Below are 23,922 nucleotides of genomic sequence, written 5' to 3'. Positions count from 1 at the left end.
ATATATATTCATTTTTCCTCCTTCTCCTCTCCATTCCACATCCTTTACGTATATATATTTTAGAATCTTTAACTTTTAGTATATAATATGCTTATATGTAGTATTATCTATAATTCCACTATTTACTTATGTGTTCATATCAAAGCTATCCACTTGAGTTATAGCCACTAAATTATTTATATCTTGAGCTACAGAATTCAAAATTAAGATCTCCTTAATGTTTTTGAAACTAGACTCAAATATCTTTTTACCATAAAATTTCAGAATTTATGACTTAGCCAATAAGTATAGTAAATTCTTCAAATTTGTCCTTGTTCTGCTATTTGATAGCTTCAACCTTTCTTTACTAAAAATTAATTATCTCTTAGTACGGGGTTTGGATGATGTTTCTGTTTGTTTCTCTTGAAAATAGACTCGTTAAGAATTTAAACATATAAATTTAAAAGCCTAATAATTTTTTTTTACAATTTTTTTATGATTTTCCAAAGTCAGGACAGGGGAACCCAAATCCACTCCAACCTTGTTTCACAAAAATTAATATATCTAAAACTATAAACTTCGTTTCTTTCACCATTTCTTCCATATGAAACTAGACTAAATAAGATTTAATTACATATTTAATTCAATCAGAACTAAATTTCTATATTTTTGGTGAATTTTCAAAGTTAAGTCACTCTCTTGCCCAAACTATTTTAATGAAAAAATATTTTCTTTTCATGGTTCTTTGAACTATCTTTCATTCATTCACACATAATTGACATACTTTTGATTACTATACAATTTATACACTTATGTTTATGTGTAGATTACCTATTCATTTCTTAATTTTAGTACTTTTCACCATACAAATCACATTCTCTCTTACCAATTTAGTGTTTTAAGTCTCTATTCTTGATCAAATACTTTCTATTTCTAGTATTTAGATTAAATACATGTTTCATACATCTCACTGAAAACACCTTTAACTCAATCTATTGAAATACAAGTAGGTTTGGTATGAAACTTACCTCCTTTATCAAGAATTTCTTCATTTCTCCTTCATTTCCATGCATTTCTCATCTTCACCACTTTCCTTTCTTTTTCTTCTCATTTTCTCCACTTTCTTCTACTATTTTCTTGCTTCTAAATTGATGAGCATATTCTCTAGAATCTCTACTTCATCTTCTCTTTTTAATATCTAAGGAAATTTTCAAAAATTTTGGGTAAAAAGGTAGGTTTTCAAGGCAAAGGACTAAATTGTAAAGAAAAAAACTTCTTTTCTCACCCTTTCACTCACATTGAAAGGATGATCCATTTCCTTCATCCTTCCCCTCTTTTTATACTACCATTTTTCTAAATAAAATAATAATAAATATCTAAGCAAAATATTAATAAAATAATATTTAACTAATTAATTAATTAAAAATCACCAAAATATCATCAACATCATCATTACATTCTAGAACTCTCCTCTTACTAATTGACCATTTTGCCCTTTTATGATCTTTCAAAATTTCATCCTTATTCATCACTTAATTTGGTAAAATTGTGATTTAATCTTTCGAATTCTTCACCTATTCAATTTGGTCCCTACATGCAAATTCCATATATTAGTAAATTGGATTATTTTCACTTTTGGTCATTTAAATTTCTTATTTTTACACTTGATCCCTAAATTTTGAATATTTAAACTTAAGCCAAAACTTTCCACATATTTACGATTTAGCCTTTACTTTAAATCAATATACTAAAACCTACTTCTTAATCATTATTATTATCATTTTAATACTCCTCAATATTCTCTTTTATCCGCTTTATATAATTCTCATTTTACCGAAAAATTAATTATACATTATTCAATTTATTACTACTTTTATGATATATCAATTGCAAGGATGTTACATTTATGCTTGTGGCATAGAACTTTTGCATGTTTGCAATTTAGTCCCTTCATTAATAAATCATGTCATGCTTCTTGATTTAACTCTATTTTGATGTATTGTAACTTTCATTTTCGTTAATCTTATACCTTATTTCGCTAAAATTTTATCTCATATTATTTACGACCAAGAGGGTTTTGAGGATGTTACATTATATCATTAAAATGATTTTTAGATAAAATCATAGAGATATTGAATTAAACTCTATACTTGTTATGTAACACCCCTAACCCGTATTTGTCGCCGAATTAGGGTTACGAGGCATTACCGAACAAAACATAGTTTCACATAGTCATTTATTATATTTATACACATGGTTATATCAACTTCTATATCCAATATCAATCATCCATCAAAATCATGTTAATTAAATTTTTGCATATAAAGAACATGTAACTATATAAAATTTGTCATGCTTTATTACTTATAACACATATACAAACTAGCTTTAAAATTCGACCATATTAATATAATCTATATAACCACATATTCAAATTTAACTAATATGCAACAAAGCCAAATTTTATGTACTTAATACGATTAATGTTCGAACCACATAACTTTAATATTAACGAAATCGTATATTTCATTAGTTAAATATCAAACATAACATTTCCTAATTTTTGCACAAGCACATAAAAAAAGCCATTCGAACCATATTACAATAATTATTATGCAATTACATATGCGACTTTAGCAACATTACAACCTGACCAAACATACTATTGATGTATATAAATATGTATAGTGCGCCTTTTACCCTAAAAACAAAAATGAACACATTAATCCAATGAACACAATTAACATTCCTTTGCACACCTAATTCGCATATTTATATATATTTATATTATACCTAACTTCATTCTTTTTCATCCTATTATCTAGTCATTGATTCGATTACACTAATATAAAGATCATAAGCTTACCAAAATAAGCCACATGTCAAAACCAAATTTACAAGCACATACATATGTGCATACTTATTTTAATATTAACATTATCTTGATGCTCTTACTATCCATTCAAGCTACCCGAATTCACATGATCTATAACCAACCAAGCTACCATAAATATATCCATAATTTACTATCACCATTAGCACCTAAGTAATCAATCCAAAATAATGACATAACATTATTTAATCTATGTTTCATATACCAAAAACACACTCCTAAAGTGAACTACTTTCATAACCGAATATAGATCAAGCTTTTCATCACCCATTACCGAATTATATTCCAAACATTACAAGCATATATACAATGGAACCTTTCTCCATAATAAACTCAAGTAATAAGCAAATACCTAAGTGAACTAATCATAAGCCACATATATATATCTCTACTTCATACCAATTCATATACTAAATACACTACATAACATAAACCATGACTGAAAATGCATAAACCTAAACATCATTAACAATCCATAATCAAAACACATCCAGTATATTAATATTACCCATACATATATATATCATGACCAAAAAATTACTTAAGCATTAGAACATTAGCATTAAGATTGATCCATTTTTGCATGGCTAAATATATACAACTTTCAAAAGCAACCAAAACAATTACTAGCCTATACATGCCATAGAATTATGATTTAAACTTTTAAAGTACCAAAATAACTGTTGATAGTGTGATGAACTTTCCTGACGATCCCCGAGCTCGTAACTAGCTTTCCAAAGTCTACAAAACAACGAACGAACACACATGCAGTAAGCTTAGAAAGCTTAGTAAGTCATAAGCAAATAAATCATTATAAGATTATTAACAGTTCAATACAATTAAGCCTAATATAAACAATTTCAACCATATAACTAAATTCACTTTTCTCATATAATTAAATTTACTACATAAGCATCATTCATTGTCATATATCTCACATATAGTTATTTAATACATACTCACTTTTCATTTCTGAATTACATAAACAAATCATACGTACCTAAATCAGATACATTTTTACATAATCATTCATTTCTCGATATTGGCTGTTAAACCGTTCAGAATCAATAAGGATACTCGGAAAACTCAGAATGCTCATACAATGCCAACGTCCCAGACGTGGTCTTACATGTAATCAAATATCGATGCCACTGTCCCAGACAGGGTCTTACACGTAAATCTCAAATCGACGCCAACGTCCCTGACGTGGTCTTACACGATAACTCATATCGGAATCCTATGTCATGACATATGTATCCTAACTATTCCTATGGTTTGTACGGGACTTTCGGACGTCGTAATTCAATCAATTCGATCACAATACAAATCACACCATGCTTATAACAATTCGGCAATATGTCAAATATACATACATACCAATTCGGCATATTTAAAAACATATACATTTAAAATTTACAATATTTATTTACTTATGAACTTACCTCGTACAGAAACGAACGGATGGAATCGACTACTCGACCACTTTCGACTTTTCCCGATCTAATTATGTTTTCTTTTGTTCTTGATCTATATAAATTCAAATTTGGCTATTTAATAACACATTTCATTCAAATTTATTCAAAAACACATAAATGGGCAAATTACATTTTAACCCCTAACATTTCACATTTTTCACAATTTGGTCTCTATTTCACAGAACACAAAATATTCAAAATTTCACCACACGCAAGCTTGGCCGAATTTCACTAGGGTCCCTAGCAGCCCATTTCTTTCATTAATTTTTCATTTCAACCCCTAAATTTACAAATTTCACAAATAAATCCCTAATTTGGATTTTTATCAAAAATTACTTAACAAAATTTAATAATCTATCAACAAATATTTATTTTTCATTATCAAACAACAAAAACAACAATGTCTCATCGATGGCAAATCACAAAATACACAACCAATTCAAAAATTCAAGTATGGGCTAGCTAGTATTCAAAGCAACAATCTCAAAAACATAAAAATTATCAAAAACCGAGCAAAAACGAACCTTGATTCAAGCTTGAACCAAGGTCGAATGTTCAAAGCTTTAAAACTCCCTTTTTCTTTTCTTGTTTTGGTGAAAGAAAGATGAACTAATACATGGTTTTTGTTTTGTTTTTTTTTATGTTTTATTATATTAACATATTTTGCTAATTTTACAAAACTAACATTTATAATTTAATATGAAATCCATATATTATAAACCCAAAACCGTCCACTCAAATGACCAAGGGTCAAATAACCACTTAAGGGCTTAATAATTAATTAATCATAGCAAATAAACATTTAAACAATTAGTATGTCACTGTTGCATTTTACACAATTAAGTTCTTTTATTAAATTAACTATCCAATCAAAATTAAATCACGAAATTTTCACACATATCAATTAACATTCTATAAACACCAAAAATAATATTAAAATAACTTTACGACTTCAGATTTGTGATCCTAAAACCACTGTTCCTACTAAGGTCTAAACCGGGCTGTTACATGTTACAACATAAAAGTTTAGGTGGTTTCTTAATGGTAATTTACACTGTAGAGGTGCCAAAAAACGTTAAAATGGGGATGGTCACACCTTAAATGATGTGAAAGCTACTTGGAACGGTAGTTTTAGGATCTCATGAGCTTTGGAAAATTTGGCAGAGTTTTAGTAGGTTTCCTAAAACCCTTCTTTTTGTGATGGATAATACTGTTATAGAAGAGGGGGAGCTTTGTTGCGGGTTCCACTAAAATGGTACCTTAGATTATATAGAGTGGTTTTACAGGTATGAGTGCTTTATTAGGATGTGACGATGTGGCTTGATGGTATAGTGTGCGGAAATGGATTTAACAATTGCCCCATTAGATGAAAGGCAAGTTATAAAATGGCATATCTTGAGTTGATTCATTGGTGAGGCTTGTGGATGGTCTTCACATGCCTAGAAAGCAAATTTGCTAATGTCGACCTAAAAGGAAAAATAAGACGTCTTGGAGGTGATTTTTCTTTGTAAGTATTCACTTTTTAGCGAGTTGAGGCCTTAAGAGTCCTTGCCCAATAGGGCATTGGAGCCTTAAGAGGTTTCGCCATAAACAACATTGTGGCCTTCGAAAAGTCTATCCAAAAGCAGAAGTGAGGCCTTAAGAGGCCTCACTTAAACGGGTGCTAAAGCCTTAAGAGTCTTAGTTCGAAATAACATTAGGGCACTTGGAAGGCCATTGTTGTTGTAGAGTTGCTTCTCTGATAGACATTAATAAAATTGTTTTGTTGCTTTTTTGTGAAATCTATTTAGATGAATGCTATTGCTTTTGTTTTCATATGTAATGAAATTGGTTTGAAACTTTGTCGTGCTCATTGCTTTTGCGTTTGTGTGTAGACATTATGGTATTTGTTAGATTTGTGCACCATGTTGAATTCGAAAAACATATATACTTGTGTTTGAACAGACATTTTTAGCCTAAATATGCAATAACATTTGTATAATTTGTCTAGGCCTAAATAGACAATTTTGTAATGGAAAAGGTAATCGACTCTTTTGCTTAGGTCTTTTGTTGTACCCATTGTCATCAAGGGGGACAAAGTCTTTGGTTAATTCTACCGGGATGATATAATTGAAATGTTACTTGAATAATATATCAAAAGGAATTTGATTTATTTGTTGTTGTTGTTATTTTGTTATAGTTTAGGTAAAATGAATTAAAGTCATTAAAAATAATGGTAAAATTGTCAAAAAGAAAGAAAAACATAAGAATACTTGAGGAATACATAATATTAAGATTATTTCATATATTATGAAACCTTGACACGATTGAAAATACTAACCAACTTCTCAAAGTAATATTTGAAATTCAAATATGAGAATCTTATGGCAAAATCTAACATGAGTTCAAAAAAATTTACATTGCATTCCCGATGAGATGTGAGAATATAGATTGAAACCTTGAAGGCGATATTATTAAAAAGAACAATTACAAGCCCCAAACATGAAGGATAAAATCATCACGAAAAATATAAAAAATTTTGACTAATTTGAATGAAATGTAGTAATTTGACTAATTTAAAGGTATTCACTTAATTTATTCAATTTGGAAAATCAAAACAGGACTAAGGGTAGATTTGGATGGGCAGTGTATTTACCTGCGGCTAGTATAAAAACAACGGTGACGATAAGATTAGATGATGTAGCGATACTGTAACGTGAAACAAAAAATAAACTAAACATACCAAATCGGACCACACCCCCGATAATTTGTATTCCCCTACTTTTAGTTATTTTGAATTTCAAATTAATAATTAAATTGTTGATTTTTTATTATATAAAATCCCTTCAACTGTAAATTTAAATTAAAAATTAAAAATAGAATTTTGGAATCACCTTTACGGCTTTACCATTTGATTGAAACTAAAAGGGAAAACACGAAAAGATAAAGCAAAATTATGGTGGGAGTTTGGGACTGCCACGTCGCCACCCTTTTAAAAAACATTTTATTTTTCAGCAAATCCCAAACCCTAAAAAATAAAATTAACAAAGAACTTTCTTCCCCTACATCTCTGTCCCAATTTTATTGATTTTCAAACCCTAAATCGATCCGGGAAAAAAAAATCTAAATTCTTCTGAGAATCCGCCATGGTCAGTTATCTGCCAACTCCAATCTTATCTCCTTTTATCATATTTTCACTTTGATAATCTCTCATCGTTTTATTATTTCAATGAATTGTTTTCAGTCTGGTCGCGGAGGCAGGGACAGATCGCGGCGTGACCATCCGCCGTCGGGGATTTCAAGTCGGGCTAATGCGCCTCCTTCGAGACACCTTTGGGTAGGGAATCTATCGCACAGTATATTAGAGCCGGACCTCACAGACCACTTCTTGCAGTTTGGCGAACTAGAGAGCGTGGCATTCCAGCCTGGTCGAAGCTACGCTTTTATCAATTTCATGAACGAAGAAGAAGCTATTTCCGCCATGAAGGCGCTCCAAGGTTTTCCCGTAGCGGGGAATCCGCTTAGGATTGAGTTTGCCAAGGCGGTTAGTCTTGAACCATTACTAATATTACTTTTTTGTCTTTCTGGAATTAATTTAAGTTTGATTGAACTTCCAAATTTGTGTGTTTAGTAGCTGATGATTGCCAGGGAAGTTAAAAGAAGTTCACGACCTTTAAATAAACATAATTCAACCACATGAAAGAAAAAATAGAAGCTGAAGATTAAAATAGAATTGGGAAAAGGATATTAAATTGGCTTTAAACTAAGGCTCTGTTTGGTTGTTATTAGTTTAGCTGCTTGCTTTGCTGCTTATGGAACCGAAAAGCAATAGCCCTGTTTCCTTAACACAAAAAGTTCAACTTGCTTCGTAATAGAATGCAATTTTTTTTAATTGAGCAAGTATATTTGGGTGTGTTTAATATTGTTATTTGATTGGTCTTTTCTTTTACAAGTATTTGATTGGTCATTGTAAATAAAATGTGATTTGTGTTTCAATAGCCTTTTTCTTTTTAAGAAAGTTTGAGAGTGCACAAGCAAACAGCAAAACTAGCAACCAAAAGAGCCTGTAAATAAAGAAAATAGTGTTTGCAGTCCATTTAATTGAACAATTGGTTGTGAATTCCTAGCAATTTCCATCAAATTTTCTGGTTAGAGATAATGGAAACGTTATAGCTCCGCAACCCAAATGACCTCAGATGCTTATATTCTTGGAGATTCATTCCATAACAATAAATATCATGTCAGGAATAAAGGGAAAACATCATACTCAAGATTCTATTTCACTTAAATTATATAGTTCTTCGTGAGGAAGTTCTTTACAATTTGTTTACTTCTCTCAATAGCAGCAACTTTAAGAAACTAATATCCTCCACCACAGCACCATTTCATCTGCAAAGTTTGCTGTAAATAGCAACTGATAAAAACTGAAGTGAGCATCATGTGTTAAGATGTTTGATAAGGCTTAGCATGCTCTTCCCAATTACATAAACATCCTACAAAACTTTTCTGGTCTGGCAATTAGTTTCGTGACTTAGAGTATTCATGACCATAACTGTACATTATCAGGTTCATAAATCTCAACTATGTCAAGAATAATCACAGAAAAAAAGCAAAATAAGAGTAATAGTTCTTTCTGCCCACTTGCATGATCACAATGTGTTGGTTGCATTTTCTTCCAAGATGCAGTTTTTGGAACAATGCTATTCACTTCCATTGCACCACTCAGATTTCAAAAGACATTTCCTTCACCATAAGACCCTAAGTGGGTTCTCCTTACAAGGGATGCATTCTTTTGTCATCTTTCTTCCTTGCTTTGCTATATGCTCTGCCGTTCTTTCCAAGCACTCAGCATAAATTGCACAGTTACAATCCATTTAATGTCAGGTTATTGCTTTTAGCGACTTGGAAAACTTGATTAGCAGTTAATTTTCATCAATTTCAGACCAATTAATTGGTGTCTTATTCTGGAACCTAGTCATGCGTTCAATGTTGTTCAGTCTGATGCCATCCTGTGCAAATTTTTCATGCATATTTTCAAGCAAAACAGGTACTGTGAATAGATGCTACAATACTTATTTAGATCAATTCATCACACTTAATCTCGCTGGGAAAACAGCTTTTGGAAGTTAAATTGTTGAATATGATGGATAAAGTTTATTGACCTAGAACAATGTACATAACAGTGTCATCATCAGTGCTCTTTATACTGGAACTATATCCTGTGCAGCAATCTGAAAACTTTCTACAAGAAATAATAGAAAACTGACACAAGACAGCTCTTTTATTTCTCCTGCATAAAGATATGTTTTTAACCTCCACAATCCATAGTTATGCTCACACCTGCAGATGCTTGAAAAAATAAAATAGGTTTTCTGGTGAAGTAGGTTGTCTTTCCAATAATTATTCTAGGCCTTTTTTGTGCTACAGGGTCTAGAATACTCCCATGTCTGCTAACATCTTGAAGCATACCTTGGTTTGTGTTTAAGTAGGAGTGAATAACTGATGATAATGTAATGTTAACAGGTTTCAGGGGGCATTAACCTTTTCTTTGCTAGCAATAAATCTTACTTGAGCACTAATATGTGCCCTTGTTGATGGACACATCAAGAATAATGAAATAATTAAATGTCTTAAAGATAAAGTCTGATGGGAAAGATGGAACCAAGAGAAATGGATAAAAACGACTGGAATTGATGATTACTAGATTTTGGATAGAAGCACCATTCTATGTTGAAATTTCAAAAACTTAATCATGCACTGCATGGGAAAGTGGAAGGTGTAGAAGGAAAATCATTGACATTGATTTATGATAATAGATAGTAGTAAGAACAGATGGCATAACCAGTGCCAACAAGAGCCATAAATTCAGGGCCATTACCTGATCTACAAAGTCTCCAAAGTCTGTGCCAACTAACAGTCAAGCTTGCTTTCAGGGTCCATATCTGTATTTTCTCTGAAATGTTTCCATTTTAGCAGGGACAGCATAAATCCAGAATTACTATCCACTCAATGCATCATGCAACATAAGATACAAACGAGTACTCTGTCTTCCTCATGCCATTCATTTGCCTCAGGACACATTGCTAATCTCGTGAACATTAGCATTGTGAGGGGGGAGGGCTGTTTGTAAACCTTGGAATTCCATGATAATTAGTCATTACTTTTACTATATATTTCATTCTACTTATTACCTATATGCAATCTAAAACAACCCCTTAGGTTAAGTTCAAATTGTTAACTACTAAGAGAAAAGTAACTTTTTTGTGTTGAAATGATCATTAATGTCATAGTTATTATCTTATATGCCTGTCTAGTTTTTCAAGATTCGATTCCTGCCAAAAAGGACAATTAAAAGGAAAGAAAAGAAATCAGAAGTTCTAGGTTCAAGATTATAATCGAATTATTCCAAGTATAAACAAAATCAATGTGCATATCAGTCAATTTATACAATGAGCAGGCTGCCATTGCTTTCCATATTTAATATTCTCAGAACTCTAAACTCCAATATGAAATATCTCGTGGTAAGAGTTCTTTGGGCAAGGTGTACAGGACTGTGGAACTATCGTTGACTCACTGTTCTACAAACCTCAGTGATCGAAGTGATGAAAACACGTGTATTTTCACAAGATTTATGTTTTCTACTTATGATGATGCATCTCTCAGTTTCACAGCAAGGTTTATATGTTTGTTTGTCTTTTCAGCAAACTTTAAGGCATACATGTGCTTGTGGCAAACTCACAGTTATGATGCAATAATGTTTGTTACTGTGCTGTGAACCCATGGCATAGTTTTCACTTATGATGAGATGTGTGTGGGTGTGCAAATATTTTGTTGTTAGGGCAGGGAGATGTCCTTTTTGTGTAAAGAAAAGTGTTGTTAGCTTACCAATGTTTTTGACCCGTACTCTGAGCACTATGAGCATCATATTTCTTTACTGGGGCTTGCTTGATGGAAGTTTAGTTGCTTTTGTACTATTTGTTAGGACATTTGGAGTATGCATGTGATTGAATAGCGCAAGTGCTCATAATGAACATAAATCGCCACCCATCAAATTTTGTAGTAGTCTACTAGAGGCTTGGTTATTATTGTTTTTTAGAGGTCATAAGTAGTTGATCCTTTGAAAAGGGAGCATAGTGATAGTAAAAAAAGTATAAATTTCAAAAGTCAAAACCATTAATTCATGAGAATGTTAAAAGAAAATTACTATGAAGTTTACAAATCCGTAGGGCTTATTCTATAGAGCATTTCACACGTCCAAAAAGGTATGTCTTACAATAAATTTAGTCAAAAATCTCCAATACGATGCCTCATTAGGTGTTTTTACTTCTAGCTTAACTATTGTGGCAGTAGGATCTTGAGTAGAACTAGTGCAGTGGCTGGCTATTTTTCATTAGCTTCAGAAGCTTGCAATACCATATTTCAATACATCTGTAGAATGTGTTTGCTACTGGAAATGGTTACTCGTGCAGGTGCATAACTTAATTTCTTGCTCCATATCCATCCACTGGATTCTGTAGCCTTTATGTTTTGGACTTGATCAATCTGGATTAAAATGATATGAGATTGCTTTAGTAAGGGTTGATTTTCCCCTTACCTGGTGATATTCTTAATTACAGGATAAGTCATCAACACCATCACGTGATGAGGACTACTTGCCACGATTAGATGAGCAACGTTCTAAAGTAAGAGGGTCACCTTTCTCACCAAGGGACAATAGAGCACGTCGTGGTAGTCCTGAACATTTTTCCCTTGACAAATCAAAGGTGAATGATAGAAGTGGTGATCCTAGTGAGGTCCTATGGATAGGATTTCCAGCTTTATTGAAAGTGGATGAAGGGATTTTGAGGAAGGCTTTCTCCCCCTTCGGTGAGATAGAGAAGATTACTGTGTTTCCAGGACGTAGTTATGCATTTGTTCGCTTTAGGCGTTTATCGTCAGCTTGCAGGGCAAAAGAAACTCTTCAGGGGAAGTTATTTGGGAATCCTCGTGTGCACATTTGTTTCGCAAAGAGTGAGGGTGGATCATCCAACAGTGGAAGGGTCTCAGTAAATGCCCCCAACTCTCCACGTTTCAGGTCAAATGGTCGCTTGGGGTCTTCTGAGAACTTTCTGCATGACAGGAGTTTTGCAGAAACAGAAGATGCAAGTATCAGATCTCCTTATATGTCAAATTACGATTCTGGTGATGTTGATGTCTATAGTTTCAAGAGGAAAGGTAGTTCATGGAGTGGTGGAAGCACATATGAACCCTGGAGGTTTGGGGAAGGGGAGCCTGATCCTCGAGTACCACAAGATATGTATGAACATAGTAAAAGTCCAATGAGGTACCATGATTATCCTCCAAAATTACCTCAGAAAAGTGCATTCTATGAAGAGCCTTGGGATATGCCTGAAGACCATTATCACGTCCATGGAGCCAAGAAATTGAGAACTGGTTCCTTTCCACCTGAGAAAGAGCTACCAGAGTACTCTTTATCTGATCTTGAACAAGAAAAACGTGCTTTTCCAAGGATGCTCTCTGATGTTCCTCAACCTGAAGCCTTTGATAAGAACTTTGAACCTGCAGCTTTGGGGTGTAAACAGATCCCGGATCGTCCAACAAGTTTCACTCCAACTCGTGGAGAAAGGAATGATCACTGGAAACCATCTTACGATGGTTTTCCTGTAGATTCTGGTTCTCTACAATCAAACATAGTTGAGAGGAAAAGATTTACTCAGGAGATGGATCAGCCATCTTTGAAAGAGTGGAAATGGGAGGGGACAATAGCCAAGGGTGGAACACCCGTTTGTCGTGCTCGCTGCTTTCCTGTTGGAAAAGTCCTCGACATGATGCTGTAAGTAGTACAAATCCTTTCTCATAGTTAACATTTGTTCTTATTAATTCCTCCATTAGCTTTAAAGTAGGTCCTCTGAAGTGGAGTTGTTCTGTGTTATTTCCGTTATTCAATTCATTGTTTCAAGCCGCAAATTGACAGATAATGTCATTTTGTAGTCGATGGATTAAAGGTTTAATTATTTAATGTCCAATTTGATACAATATGAAGGAGGATTTCTGCAACTATTTGTGCACATATTTGTTGTTTAATATTTTTTAGATTTCTTCCAAAAATCAAGTTGAATTTTTTTTCTTTTGAAAAATAATGAATCTTTCCGACTTCATGGGGCATCACATGGTATTTCTGATGGTGTCCATTTCCGTTTCCTGCCAATCCTTTGGACTTTTATGAATTACTGATTACCCCTACCTTGATGCTGCAGGCCTGAATTCTTAGATTGCACAGCAAGGACAGGTTTAGACATGCTCGCAAAGCATTATTATCAAGCATCTAGTGCTTGGGTTGTTTTTTTTGTTCCTGAAAGTGATGCCGACATGGGATTCTATAACGAATTCATGAATTACTTGGGAGAGAAGCAGCGAGCGGCTGTTGCTAAATTAGATGATATGACAACTTTGTTTCTTGTACCTCCATCAGATTTTTCCGAGAAAGTACTGAAAGTACCTGGGAAACTGAGCATTTCAGGTGTTGTTTTGAGATTAGAGCATTCTGGTTCCACTCTCGGTTCTGGACATCTGAATGAAAGAAGTGATGCAAACTCGTTACCTTTTCATGGTGATGCATCTTATGCAAAGCCATCAACAGCTTCAGGGTCATTTCCTTCTATGACATATCCTGAATTAAGTAGGCAAGGAATTAAAGACATCTCCTATCCAGGGAATGTGGCCACATCAACTCCACCTGTTTCACTTTCCGCATCTGCTCATTCGGTTGGAAATATATCGGACATGTATAATGAACAGAGGCGTGATTATGCACCCGAGCAAAACGCTATGTTTGGAGCAGGCTGGTCTTCTCATGATCAGCAGCATCCAGTTTCTGTCACCAGAAATGCTCCCTCTCAAGTTCCCAGCTTTGATCCGGCAATTCAAGGGAATCAATCATTTATGCCAAGAGCAGTGCAAGAAACATATACTGGTACCGCTGGAAGTTCTGGTATTCCTTTACCTGGAAATAGCAAGACATCTATGCTCGAATTCAAATCTTCAGTCCCTTTATCAATGCCGAGTAGTGCCCTTCAACCGGAACAATTAGCACAACTAGCATCATCTCTTATTGGGCAACAAGGACAGGTTGGGAATGCTCCAAATGCATCAATGGGGGAGAGTTTTCGACATGCAAACACAATGGACCACTCCGACATGATGAGACAATCACAGGGATACGGTTTACAGAATAACCAGCCTGTTCCGGAGCTTTCAACATCTCAGTATTCTCAACTGCAACAGTTACAACAGCAGCAGACATCAAATTCAGCTGCAGCAATCTCTCAAGCACCTCAAAGAAGTCAGCAACTGCAAGGTACCGGCCTACCGGAAGAAGGTGATGGCGATCCGCAGAAACGCTTGCAAGCAACATTACAATTGGCAGCAGCTCTTCTTCAACAAATTCAACAAGGGAAAGGGACTTGAACTGCTGTGGGATTCAACTTCGATACGTTGGGTAAAATTTATTACTTTTAACAACTAGCTTCATGAAATTTCACCTTGTTTTGTATTCTATGGTTCGATTCACAGTCTTCCGAAGGATTCAGCTGATCATCTCAGTTTTTAGCACTGTGCTTAAGGGATTTCATTCTCAGATACTTGAATTGCTATACGTTCTTAGAAATGTTAGTGATGAAGCCTACTTAAATATGTATTCCTGTTTTACTTGAGTAACAACTTGTAATCCTGCCATGTTGATAGCTACCTTCAATCCGCTAAATAACTGATTTTTTTTTTTTAATTATTACTTTTGAACAGGGGTATAATTGAGATAGTTATGCTCTCAAGTTATTCAAGTTTAGCTTAAAAAGAAAAATGAATTCAATTTAATCGTTATTGAGTTGAGCTCGAACAGCTTGAGCTCATTCATCCGAGTTAGAATCTCTTTGCACTTCACTAACATGTAGGCCTAATTATTGTTTGCTTTCCGTTAAAATCTTTTATTTATAATTAAAATTAAAAAAAAAAACCTCACTTTGAGCTTATGCCGAAGCATAGAAATTGAGCTTGATTAAATGAGTTTAATAGGGTCCGGTTAAAAAATTCGATTTCGATTAGAAATATTGAACTTCACAGGCAGGCATTTGTTTATATCAAAAATGGAAATAAATTTCAAAATAGACTGAAACCCGAAAAAAGAGAGAAACTATTACATATGGAATTTACAATAATTATATCACCCTCCATCCAGTGCTAAAGTCCAAATTTCACATTGGGTCAGCCCAATTCTCAAATTTCCTGGGTCTATTAGTCTGTTAAGAGTATATTTTATTTTATTTACTCAAAAAAAAATAGATAAATTAGTATAAATCAAGTAATTGATCTTATTAAAAGTTCTATCCATTTTTACTATTAATGACTAGCCCCTAGACATTGACATAATGTCCACGTACACATAACACATCATATGAAACTATCTAGTTATTTCGTCAACAACGCATTAAATAAATAAAAATTAACATAGCAATTCATGCCAGTCTTGTATTCAAATTTTTATTACATCGAAACTTGAGAATACTTGGTAGGGAAGGAATGTTACATTTTGGTAATTCCTCTAAACATTTCTGTGATATCAACCATTCCAAACTTTCCAGCTACACAAGGTTTACAAGGTTTAACGTATTGTGTATTTGGTACATTGGATGTATGTTCGGATATGCATGCGAAACACAAATCTTTTAAATGTATGAAAAAAAATTCTTAATAAAGAATTGAGTTTACCTGCGTCGACACATAACAGGTGTCCGGCACTCAACTCTAAGCCTGGGTGAGTGACTAATATAAGCAATGATGATAGTACAGAAAGGGATTTCGTTCTACACACCTACATATATATTCACAAGCTACGCTGACTAACAATAGTTCCTAAAATTAATCAAAAGTTGAAGCAAAGTTATAAATCATGGGGTGAAAAATGGAACTTTTGCATTCTAATCTATCAGAAATAACACACATGGAAAACCATTTTAATTTTGATAAAATGATAAGGGGGCCAGATTATTCTTTTCTTTTTTCTTTCTTTTTTACCTTGTCTTTCGGATTTTACTTGAGTATTCCGAGCCCTGAGACAAATGGTCAGAAATCAGTAAGAGCCCCGAATCATGATTTCATCTGATGCGATGCATGACCGAGGATGTTGTTGGCTAGTTCTTCATTCACCTTAACCGGAAGCGGAGGCATCTGTTTCATTACCTCTGGCAGATCATTCAAACTGGTAAAAAATGAAAAAAAATCGTTGAATTACTGCAGATAATATATATAAGACAATAAATAATGCATTCATGAGGGATGGAACTTTCTCATCATTCCCCTCTATCAAAACAGGAAGCTACACAACACGATCATCTCTGTCCGACTTTCCACTAAATATAGGGAGATTGAGAGAGGAAGAGATGAAGATCCATGGTCCTTACTCACAAGGTTCATCATCCTTGTTCCAAAAACTAATCATCTATGCAGCTCCAGAGCCAGTCGGGGGTAAATCAAAATAGAAATAAAGGATCAGGCTTAGCTGGGGGTCAGCCCCCATGCGTTTGCATAATTTATATAATTCAGTCAAAACCTAAACCATGAAGAGGATGTGTATGAATTCTATAACAATATATATACACACAGCAGGAAATGTCTTAACCTTTTCACTTCCTCGACCCTTACGACTTACAACCTTAGCTTAATGAATTCTGTACAAACCAAATGTCAAATGAAACTAGTGCCAATTTCTTTAACAAAATAGCTTGCAACAATAATAGGTGAACGCATCAACATGGAGGACAAAATGTGTTGAGGGGAGGTCAGTCTTGGACCCTCAAATAGTTGAGGTATTGCTCGGAAACAATACATCCACTGTTTGAGGGTCCAAGACTGACCCCCCCTCAGCAAAATGTTATTTCAAAATTGTTCTCTACCAGATGGCAGAACAGAGCCTATTTACATGCTCCAAGGAGCTTTGCTTACGCCATTTTCCACTCTAATTCAGCTATTGGGAGAAAAAACTGATCACCCAAATGGCTTCTGGTGGAGGTGCTCATGGGCCGGGCTTGGAGCCTGGAAAATTTTCAAATCTCTTACCCAAGCTCATTCGGGCTGCACCCAGACAAGCCCGAATAACTCATTTTGCTATATTTTAGATTAAGATTCATATTTATAAATAAATTTAAATAAAAATATCCGTATTATCATTAAAGTTTTAAATAAAAACACCTTGTCCTAGCCCAACTAAGGACGACCAAACCTATCGGTCGGACGTGTAGCCCTGCCCTTGGATGGGTCTAGCTATTGCTCATGCAATTTGATTTTGAATCCCGCAAGTTGTTCCAAGTTCTTGACTTTGGGTAGACAATAAACCCAATATATTAATGACAATGACATAGGCATCTAGACATCAAGGTAGGAAGGCTAAAAATTTGACTTGCTGCTCAATTTTGGTTTCAGAATCTTTACATAATGATAAATATGAATTATCTTTGTACATCAGTGGCTGTTAACTTTGCTCGGCAAAAACATAACAAACTTAAGTGTGGCTTGATAATTAGACCAACAAGCCAAACCTATCTTGCATCAGCATCAGGTGATATATAACTTTTAACATCTCACATGGTGAAAAATAGCTAGTCCTTTAATGATAGGTAAAACTTTATGAATGTTTAGTAGCATGCACAGGAAAGTAAAATAGCTACCAAAAAGAAGCTGAGAAGCCAAAACAACCAACCATACTCTCAACAGAAAATTTTACGGCTATTGCCTCAGATTGACAAGTACTAGGATCATTTTCTCATTTTCATTACTAAGAAATTAGTTTTAGTTTGCTATTAGAACATGAGAAATGCCCTCCCCTATAATACCATAAAAACAGTGCTTCCAGCCTAGACTGCTTTTTCATGTTCATCATTTCCTATGAAGGAAACTAAATAAATTAATAGAATGGTACTGTTGACAAGAAAAAGAGTCCATGATTGCCATAAAAATACCATTTCACATCACATGGAAATGAATGTTTATAGACTTGCACTCGTGCAATAAAAATGCAATTACGATGAAGTCCTATTAGCATAAAACAAATATTAAAGAAATCTCTAATTTGGACAAAACAGAAAAATCAAATCATAGAGGTAACATACTCATTCATGATTGTGAGGATATTGTCCCGGGCTTTGCATAAGAGATTTATATTATCATGTACCTGGATGGAAAATAAATGGTAATAATATCAATCAATAAAGTAGCCATTAGCTATTAGGGGATTAAGTACATGAAGTTGATTTCCCCCCCTTTCATTCCATTATTTTACCCTGTTGCCACTTTCAATCAAAATCAACAATGACCACATATAAGCAAGGGATTAAAAAAAATATTAAGTTTTAGAGGAATATAATATAAAGATTTCAACTCCAACGAAATATGATTTATTTGTCAAGATAAAAACCAACAGAGAGAGAGGGAGATCTCAACCACATAAAATGAAATGAAGCAACAGCAGCACTAATGAATGCAAAATTAGAACATATTTGCTCAGAAGAATAGCAGGTCTCTGTAGCACATAATTATGGAGAAAATTCTATTGAAACTACATGCATCACCTGGAAAGCTGCAAAATTTGCAGAAATCTGATTAAACATTTGAGCGTTTTGTTCAAACAGTTCTCCCGTCACACCACCAATGGCTGAAAAGACAATTCAAATTCTTAATTTTTTTAGAAAAAAGTGTAAAGAAAGCAAATTGATTGTACACTTTTCTGTTGGTAAATTTTAAACTCAATGTAATGTTTATGCTCTACGTGCCCAGTGACTCTTGTCAGCTCCAAAGAATTACCGTGCATCCTAATTAATAATTTTTAAAATAAAAACATGGCTATTTTATTTCCGCTGATTGAGCATTTCAGCTCAAAGTTTCTGCCCAGCTGTAATTTTTATATTGGAAAACAGTGAGGTCCTCTCTAATATATGTTTTAACCAAACCTTCACATAGGATGCCATCATCGTTGTCCATAGGGATCATTGGTAGAGCATATGAAGGACCATTAGGTCTAGTTGTTAAATGAGGTGTAGGCTTCGCCGAAGTGTCCGTACCCTTCTCCTGTGAAACAATGTCGCTATCAAACTTGAGGTTACAAAAACAAAAGTAGCCTACTAAGAAAAGAACTGAGATGCAAATAGATGAATGCATAAACAAGAGGACTGACTAGAGGTGTAAATGAGACACGGGTGTTCGCAAGCTATTCAAATTTGACTAAAAAAAAAAACTCAAATTCAATTTGGTGATTATTGAGCCAAACTCAAGCTCAAGCAGCTTGAGCTATACAATAGTCTATTTGAACAGCTCACAATGCTAATCCAACTATGAATGAACTTAATCGAGCTTGAGCTTGAGTAGCTCAATTATGTCACAAGCCAAGCTCGAGCTTAGAAATTGATGTTCAATCGACCCCGAGCTGAGTATCAATCCCCGAATTTCAAGTCGAGCTTGAGCTTGCCACTTTTTGGGTTCAGCTCGGCTCAATTACACACGTAGGGCTGAGGAAACTTTTAATGGGAAGGAGTAGCAGTTCCACTCCCATCACCAACTGAGCTTAACAATGATAAGCTAGAGCATTGACAAAAACTCCTAATACCATAAAGAAATTTCTTTGAAAAAAAAACAAAAGAAAGAATTAGTGTGGAATATCATGCAAAAGATCTATCTGGGTTGAACACGCTATGGAGTAGACCTTCTCTGCACAAGTTTCAACTTTCAACCATATCTAGTTATGCCCAAGATTTTAAGCTTTATTTATCAGATAGTCAATTAAACATGCACCTAAGGCACAGTGGAAATTACATAATTGTGTTACATATACCAGCTACTTATGTAACCTTAATTTGTTATCTGGTTGCCTCCTGCTTGAATCATTTCAGGCACACCTTTATTTCAAGAACTTCAATATGCATGTGTAATGAAGGATGATGAGTGTATAACAATCACAGGAGTAGTGAGTGATATATATATTTGAAGCAACTGTCATGTCAAGAAAGCCCAAACGGGCTTTAGAATTCATAGAGAAACAGATTCAGAAACTAAAAACTAAGTGACCATAGGAAACAGATTTAGAATTCATAGAGAGAATAAGAAACTACAAAAGTTACCAAACGGGCTAGGTAATTTCATTCAGGAAACGATCACAGGGAAAGAACTTTCTTCCGAAGACATACTTTAAGGAACAATTGTGAAATATAAAGCAGTGTATAAGTACATTGAACATATAAATTGTACTAGCATGAAGATTCTGAAAAAAAAATACCCTTCGGTCTTTATTTTTCCTTGCTGAATGATCCTCCTTCCTTCGTTTGCCATTTTCCTTTTTCTGCAAGCATATTCAACTAGGTGATTTTTTGGCACACAAATACAATGCATATATATATATATGCATATTTACTACAAATACAAACAAAATGATTATGACACATTCTATAGACATTATGCCATACAAAATTACAGAATAGAACAATTTTTTTAAAGAGGAATGCTAGCAGCCAAACTAGCTATAGACCTTTTTTCCAATGAGCTATAGAACTTTTCCAGATGACAAACGAATTAGAAAAATAAGGCATCCATCAAGAAGTAGCAGGAGAAAAACATAAGAATTAGTTGAAAACCTATCTCATACAGTAGTTTTCAGAAGGCAGATAATCAGCTAAACAAGGAATCAAGAAAAGTCAGTCATAAACACAATCAGTAGCTAATTGTTTTATCCATGAATAATGATCCACGATTATTATCATGCCATTGAAGAATGTTAGACATCTTTCTTTCTGCTATAATACACTGAACTTTAATTAGAATCTTATAGCTCTAGATAAGTAGAATTTTTAATATGATATGAAACATAATCTAAAATTCATTTCTTAAAAAAGCCTAGGACATTAAAGCTGGAATTGAGCTTAATGTCATTGCAATTTAATGCATTTTAGAAATATAAATTAGGCATCAATAAGCTTATAGTAAGTCCCACCTCATTATTAGTAGTCCTGTCTCTACCCTATGGTAAGGACTACATGTCAAAAATACCAGATTTTGGGTTCTCCCTCCAATAAAATCAGCACAAATACATCCCTTTACACGAGCTCTAAAGAGAAACTCTTGACATTCACATTAAATGAAACATTTGATTTAAAATAATCAAGTTGTAACCAACTTACAGTCATCCATCTACAACGCAGTGCCACCTCCCGAACTGTTTTGTCTTTCAACTGCATTGCGATCTTAGCATAGCGAACTATGGTTGAATCGGAGGTATACCTGCAAACAGAGATATTGATCAAGCCTTCAGTAATCAAAATCAAGTGAAGAAATATACAAGGAAAACAATATGGGACCCAAAAAATAAACAGGGAAAAAAGCAAATATGCCCAAAACTCAACCAAGAGAAAACACATTAGTAATTTTTGGCAGAGTAAATTACCAAAACAAGTAACATATATAACAGAAGCTATTATATAAGCCAGCATCACAATTAAGCATACTTTAGATTTCTGACGGGACAGTTATATGAGGAGTTTAGATGGACGACCACCAGATCAACTATAGACTAAATAAGAAACAGGCCACTTTAACTGGAACCAGCACGCTAATAGTTATGCCTTGGAAATATTACTCGTTCTAGAATATCACAACAACATAAATGCAAGTAACAAGTGAAATAGCTTTTATTGAACTAAACATCAAGATGGTGAAAAAGAAGCCACACCACAAATTTATGTGGTCACAATGCCACGAATTATTGGATAGTGTTAGACAGCAAGCTCCTCGTAATGAATTGGAACTGGCAAACGATAGTATTCTAATTCATAGCAACTCAAGCAACACTATTGTACTCACCAACCATCTTTCAACCCAAGACTGAAGAATATTATGGAACAATATTTTATTGGTTTGTCTCAAACCACATCACTTAAACGGAGAGTCCATGATACTGTATCTAGCATAAAGTTTGACCAAGGAAGAAAAACAAGGTAATATGGAAGCATGTTTTACCAAAACGAAGACATGTCCAATTAGGAGTTAGCCAAATGTCTTTTGTGCAAAGAACTCCTTGGTTTTAAAGTACGAAACAATGCAAGTTCATCAAGGGGAAAAAAGGAATAAAGGAAGAACAAAAGTATCTCTTCAATTCCCTCAAGCCTACAAAATCATAATTGAGCAACAAACAATAGTCGCTAAAACTGAAAAGCTCGCACATCAAAAAAGACAAGTACATCTTTGAATCATGTATAAAATTTGAAAATTAATAATAAATGTGTAAATGATATTTCCAGTTCCCAATGATTTTTTTAAGCTTATTAAATTAAAGAGTGAGTAACAAGTTCCACACAAGTAAAAGCAAACGAAAGGAACAAAACGATAAAAGAGGTACAAAATGAAGTGTTAAAGACGGAGAGGGAACTTAAGCTTACTTGACGAGCAAATCTTCGAGCATCGTTTGTTCTTCAGGAGTCCAGTCGAGGGAGATGCCAGGGTTGTGCCTCAACGCGGACTGCGTGTCAGCCGAGACGGCGGCGGCGGCGGTCGATGTATTGCCCCCACTATTGTTCGAATTGACGGCAACACCATTGGCAGTTGGAGGAGGAGAAGGCGTTACGTTCTGGTTCGACGAACCTTCCTGATGATTCCCCGTCGGATTCGCACTCGCAGCCATTAATCATATATAACAAAAAGCTAAAATCCTTTCTGGTTCTCTCGAATTCTAACGATGTGAGCTAATGAATTGGAAATTTATCTATTATTTGGAATAATTGTGATGTTAAATGTCTGCTGGGACAATTGTAATTAATCAGAGAACAAAAGGGAGAAGGAAAGCGTGGCTTCTTGCAAAGGGATAGAAATGGAGGAGAGTTGTTCTTCAATTGCCAACCTAAAAATGCGAATCTTTTTTTTTTTCACTTTTTTCCCGAGAAAGTGACAGATTTTTCTCTTTTTAGCATGCTTTAAGATGCTCTTTTTTTTTTTCCCCTTTTTAATTCTTTGAAATTTAATCCGCTTGCCCTTTTATTACCGAGCTGTAATAATAAATTGCAAGAAATAAAGAGATATATATTTACGTAGCCCTCCCCTCACAAAATATCTGAAGTAACTTTTTCATTTTTATATTTCTGATAGATTTTTTATTCTTTTTTATTTATGCATTAGAGACAAAGAAAATATTATACGGACAAATGGGTGCCAATAATTATGAGGTTTGGTTGAAATCATCTCTCCCACTAAACTTGTCCCATTTTAATTGTTAGAATTAAACTTTAAAGAAATTATATAATTAGTCACTCAATTATTAGTGTATTTTTATTTTAATCATCTAATTATAAAAATTTTCCATTTAACTACTAATATTTTCGATGTTTCTATTTTAATCATGCTCCATTAAATCAAATGATATATGACCTTTTAAATTGGTATAATCCCATTTGGTTCTCAATTCTAACACATTTTATAAATTTAATTCTAATTCTAAATAATTCAACAAATTAAACCTTCCATTTTACAAATCTTATCAATTTAATCCTTAATCATATCTTCCTAAATCAATTT

General features: G+C 34.0%; 2 protein-coding genes across 2 annotated transcripts; one reads left to right on the top strand and one right to left on the bottom strand.

Moving 5' to 3' along the window:
• The first annotated feature begins 7,309 nt into the window (after positions 1-7,309).
• LOC105790512 (flowering time control protein FPA) lies at positions 7,310-15,102 on the top strand. The gene is made up of 4 exons (XM_012618151.2): positions 7,310-7,475; positions 7,571-7,870; positions 11,943-13,159; positions 13,584-15,102. The coding sequence occupies exons 1-4, from the start codon at positions 7,473-7,475 to the stop codon at positions 14,791-14,793; spliced, it is 2,730 nt and encodes a 909-aa protein (XP_012473605.1). The 5' UTR covers positions 7,310-7,472; the 3' UTR covers positions 14,794-15,102.
• Positions 15,103-15,813: 711 nt separating this feature from the next.
• LOC105790513 (uncharacterized) lies at positions 15,814-23,290 on the bottom strand. Its single transcript, XM_012618152.2, has 7 exons — positions 22,794-23,290; positions 21,540-21,639; positions 20,642-20,704; positions 19,323-19,440; positions 18,945-19,027; positions 18,486-18,547; positions 15,814-16,579 (listed from the first exon to the last, which is right to left on the bottom strand). The coding sequence occupies exons 1-7, from the start codon at positions 23,033-23,035 to the stop codon at positions 16,468-16,470; spliced, it is 780 nt and encodes a 259-aa protein (XP_012473606.1). The 5' UTR covers positions 23,036-23,290; the 3' UTR covers positions 15,814-16,467.
• Between the last annotated feature and the right edge of the window lie 632 nt (positions 23,291-23,922).

The sequence above is a fragment of the Gossypium raimondii genome, chromosome 8 (genome assembly GCF_025698545.1).
Source record: "Gossypium raimondii isolate GPD5lz chromosome 8, ASM2569854v1, whole genome shotgun sequence".
In the NCBI taxonomy this organism is placed as follows: Eukaryota; Viridiplantae; Streptophyta; class Magnoliopsida; order Malvales; family Malvaceae; genus Gossypium; species Gossypium raimondii.
Note: the sequence above shows the minus strand (reverse complement) of the source record. Positions and strands in the feature narration are given on the sequence as shown.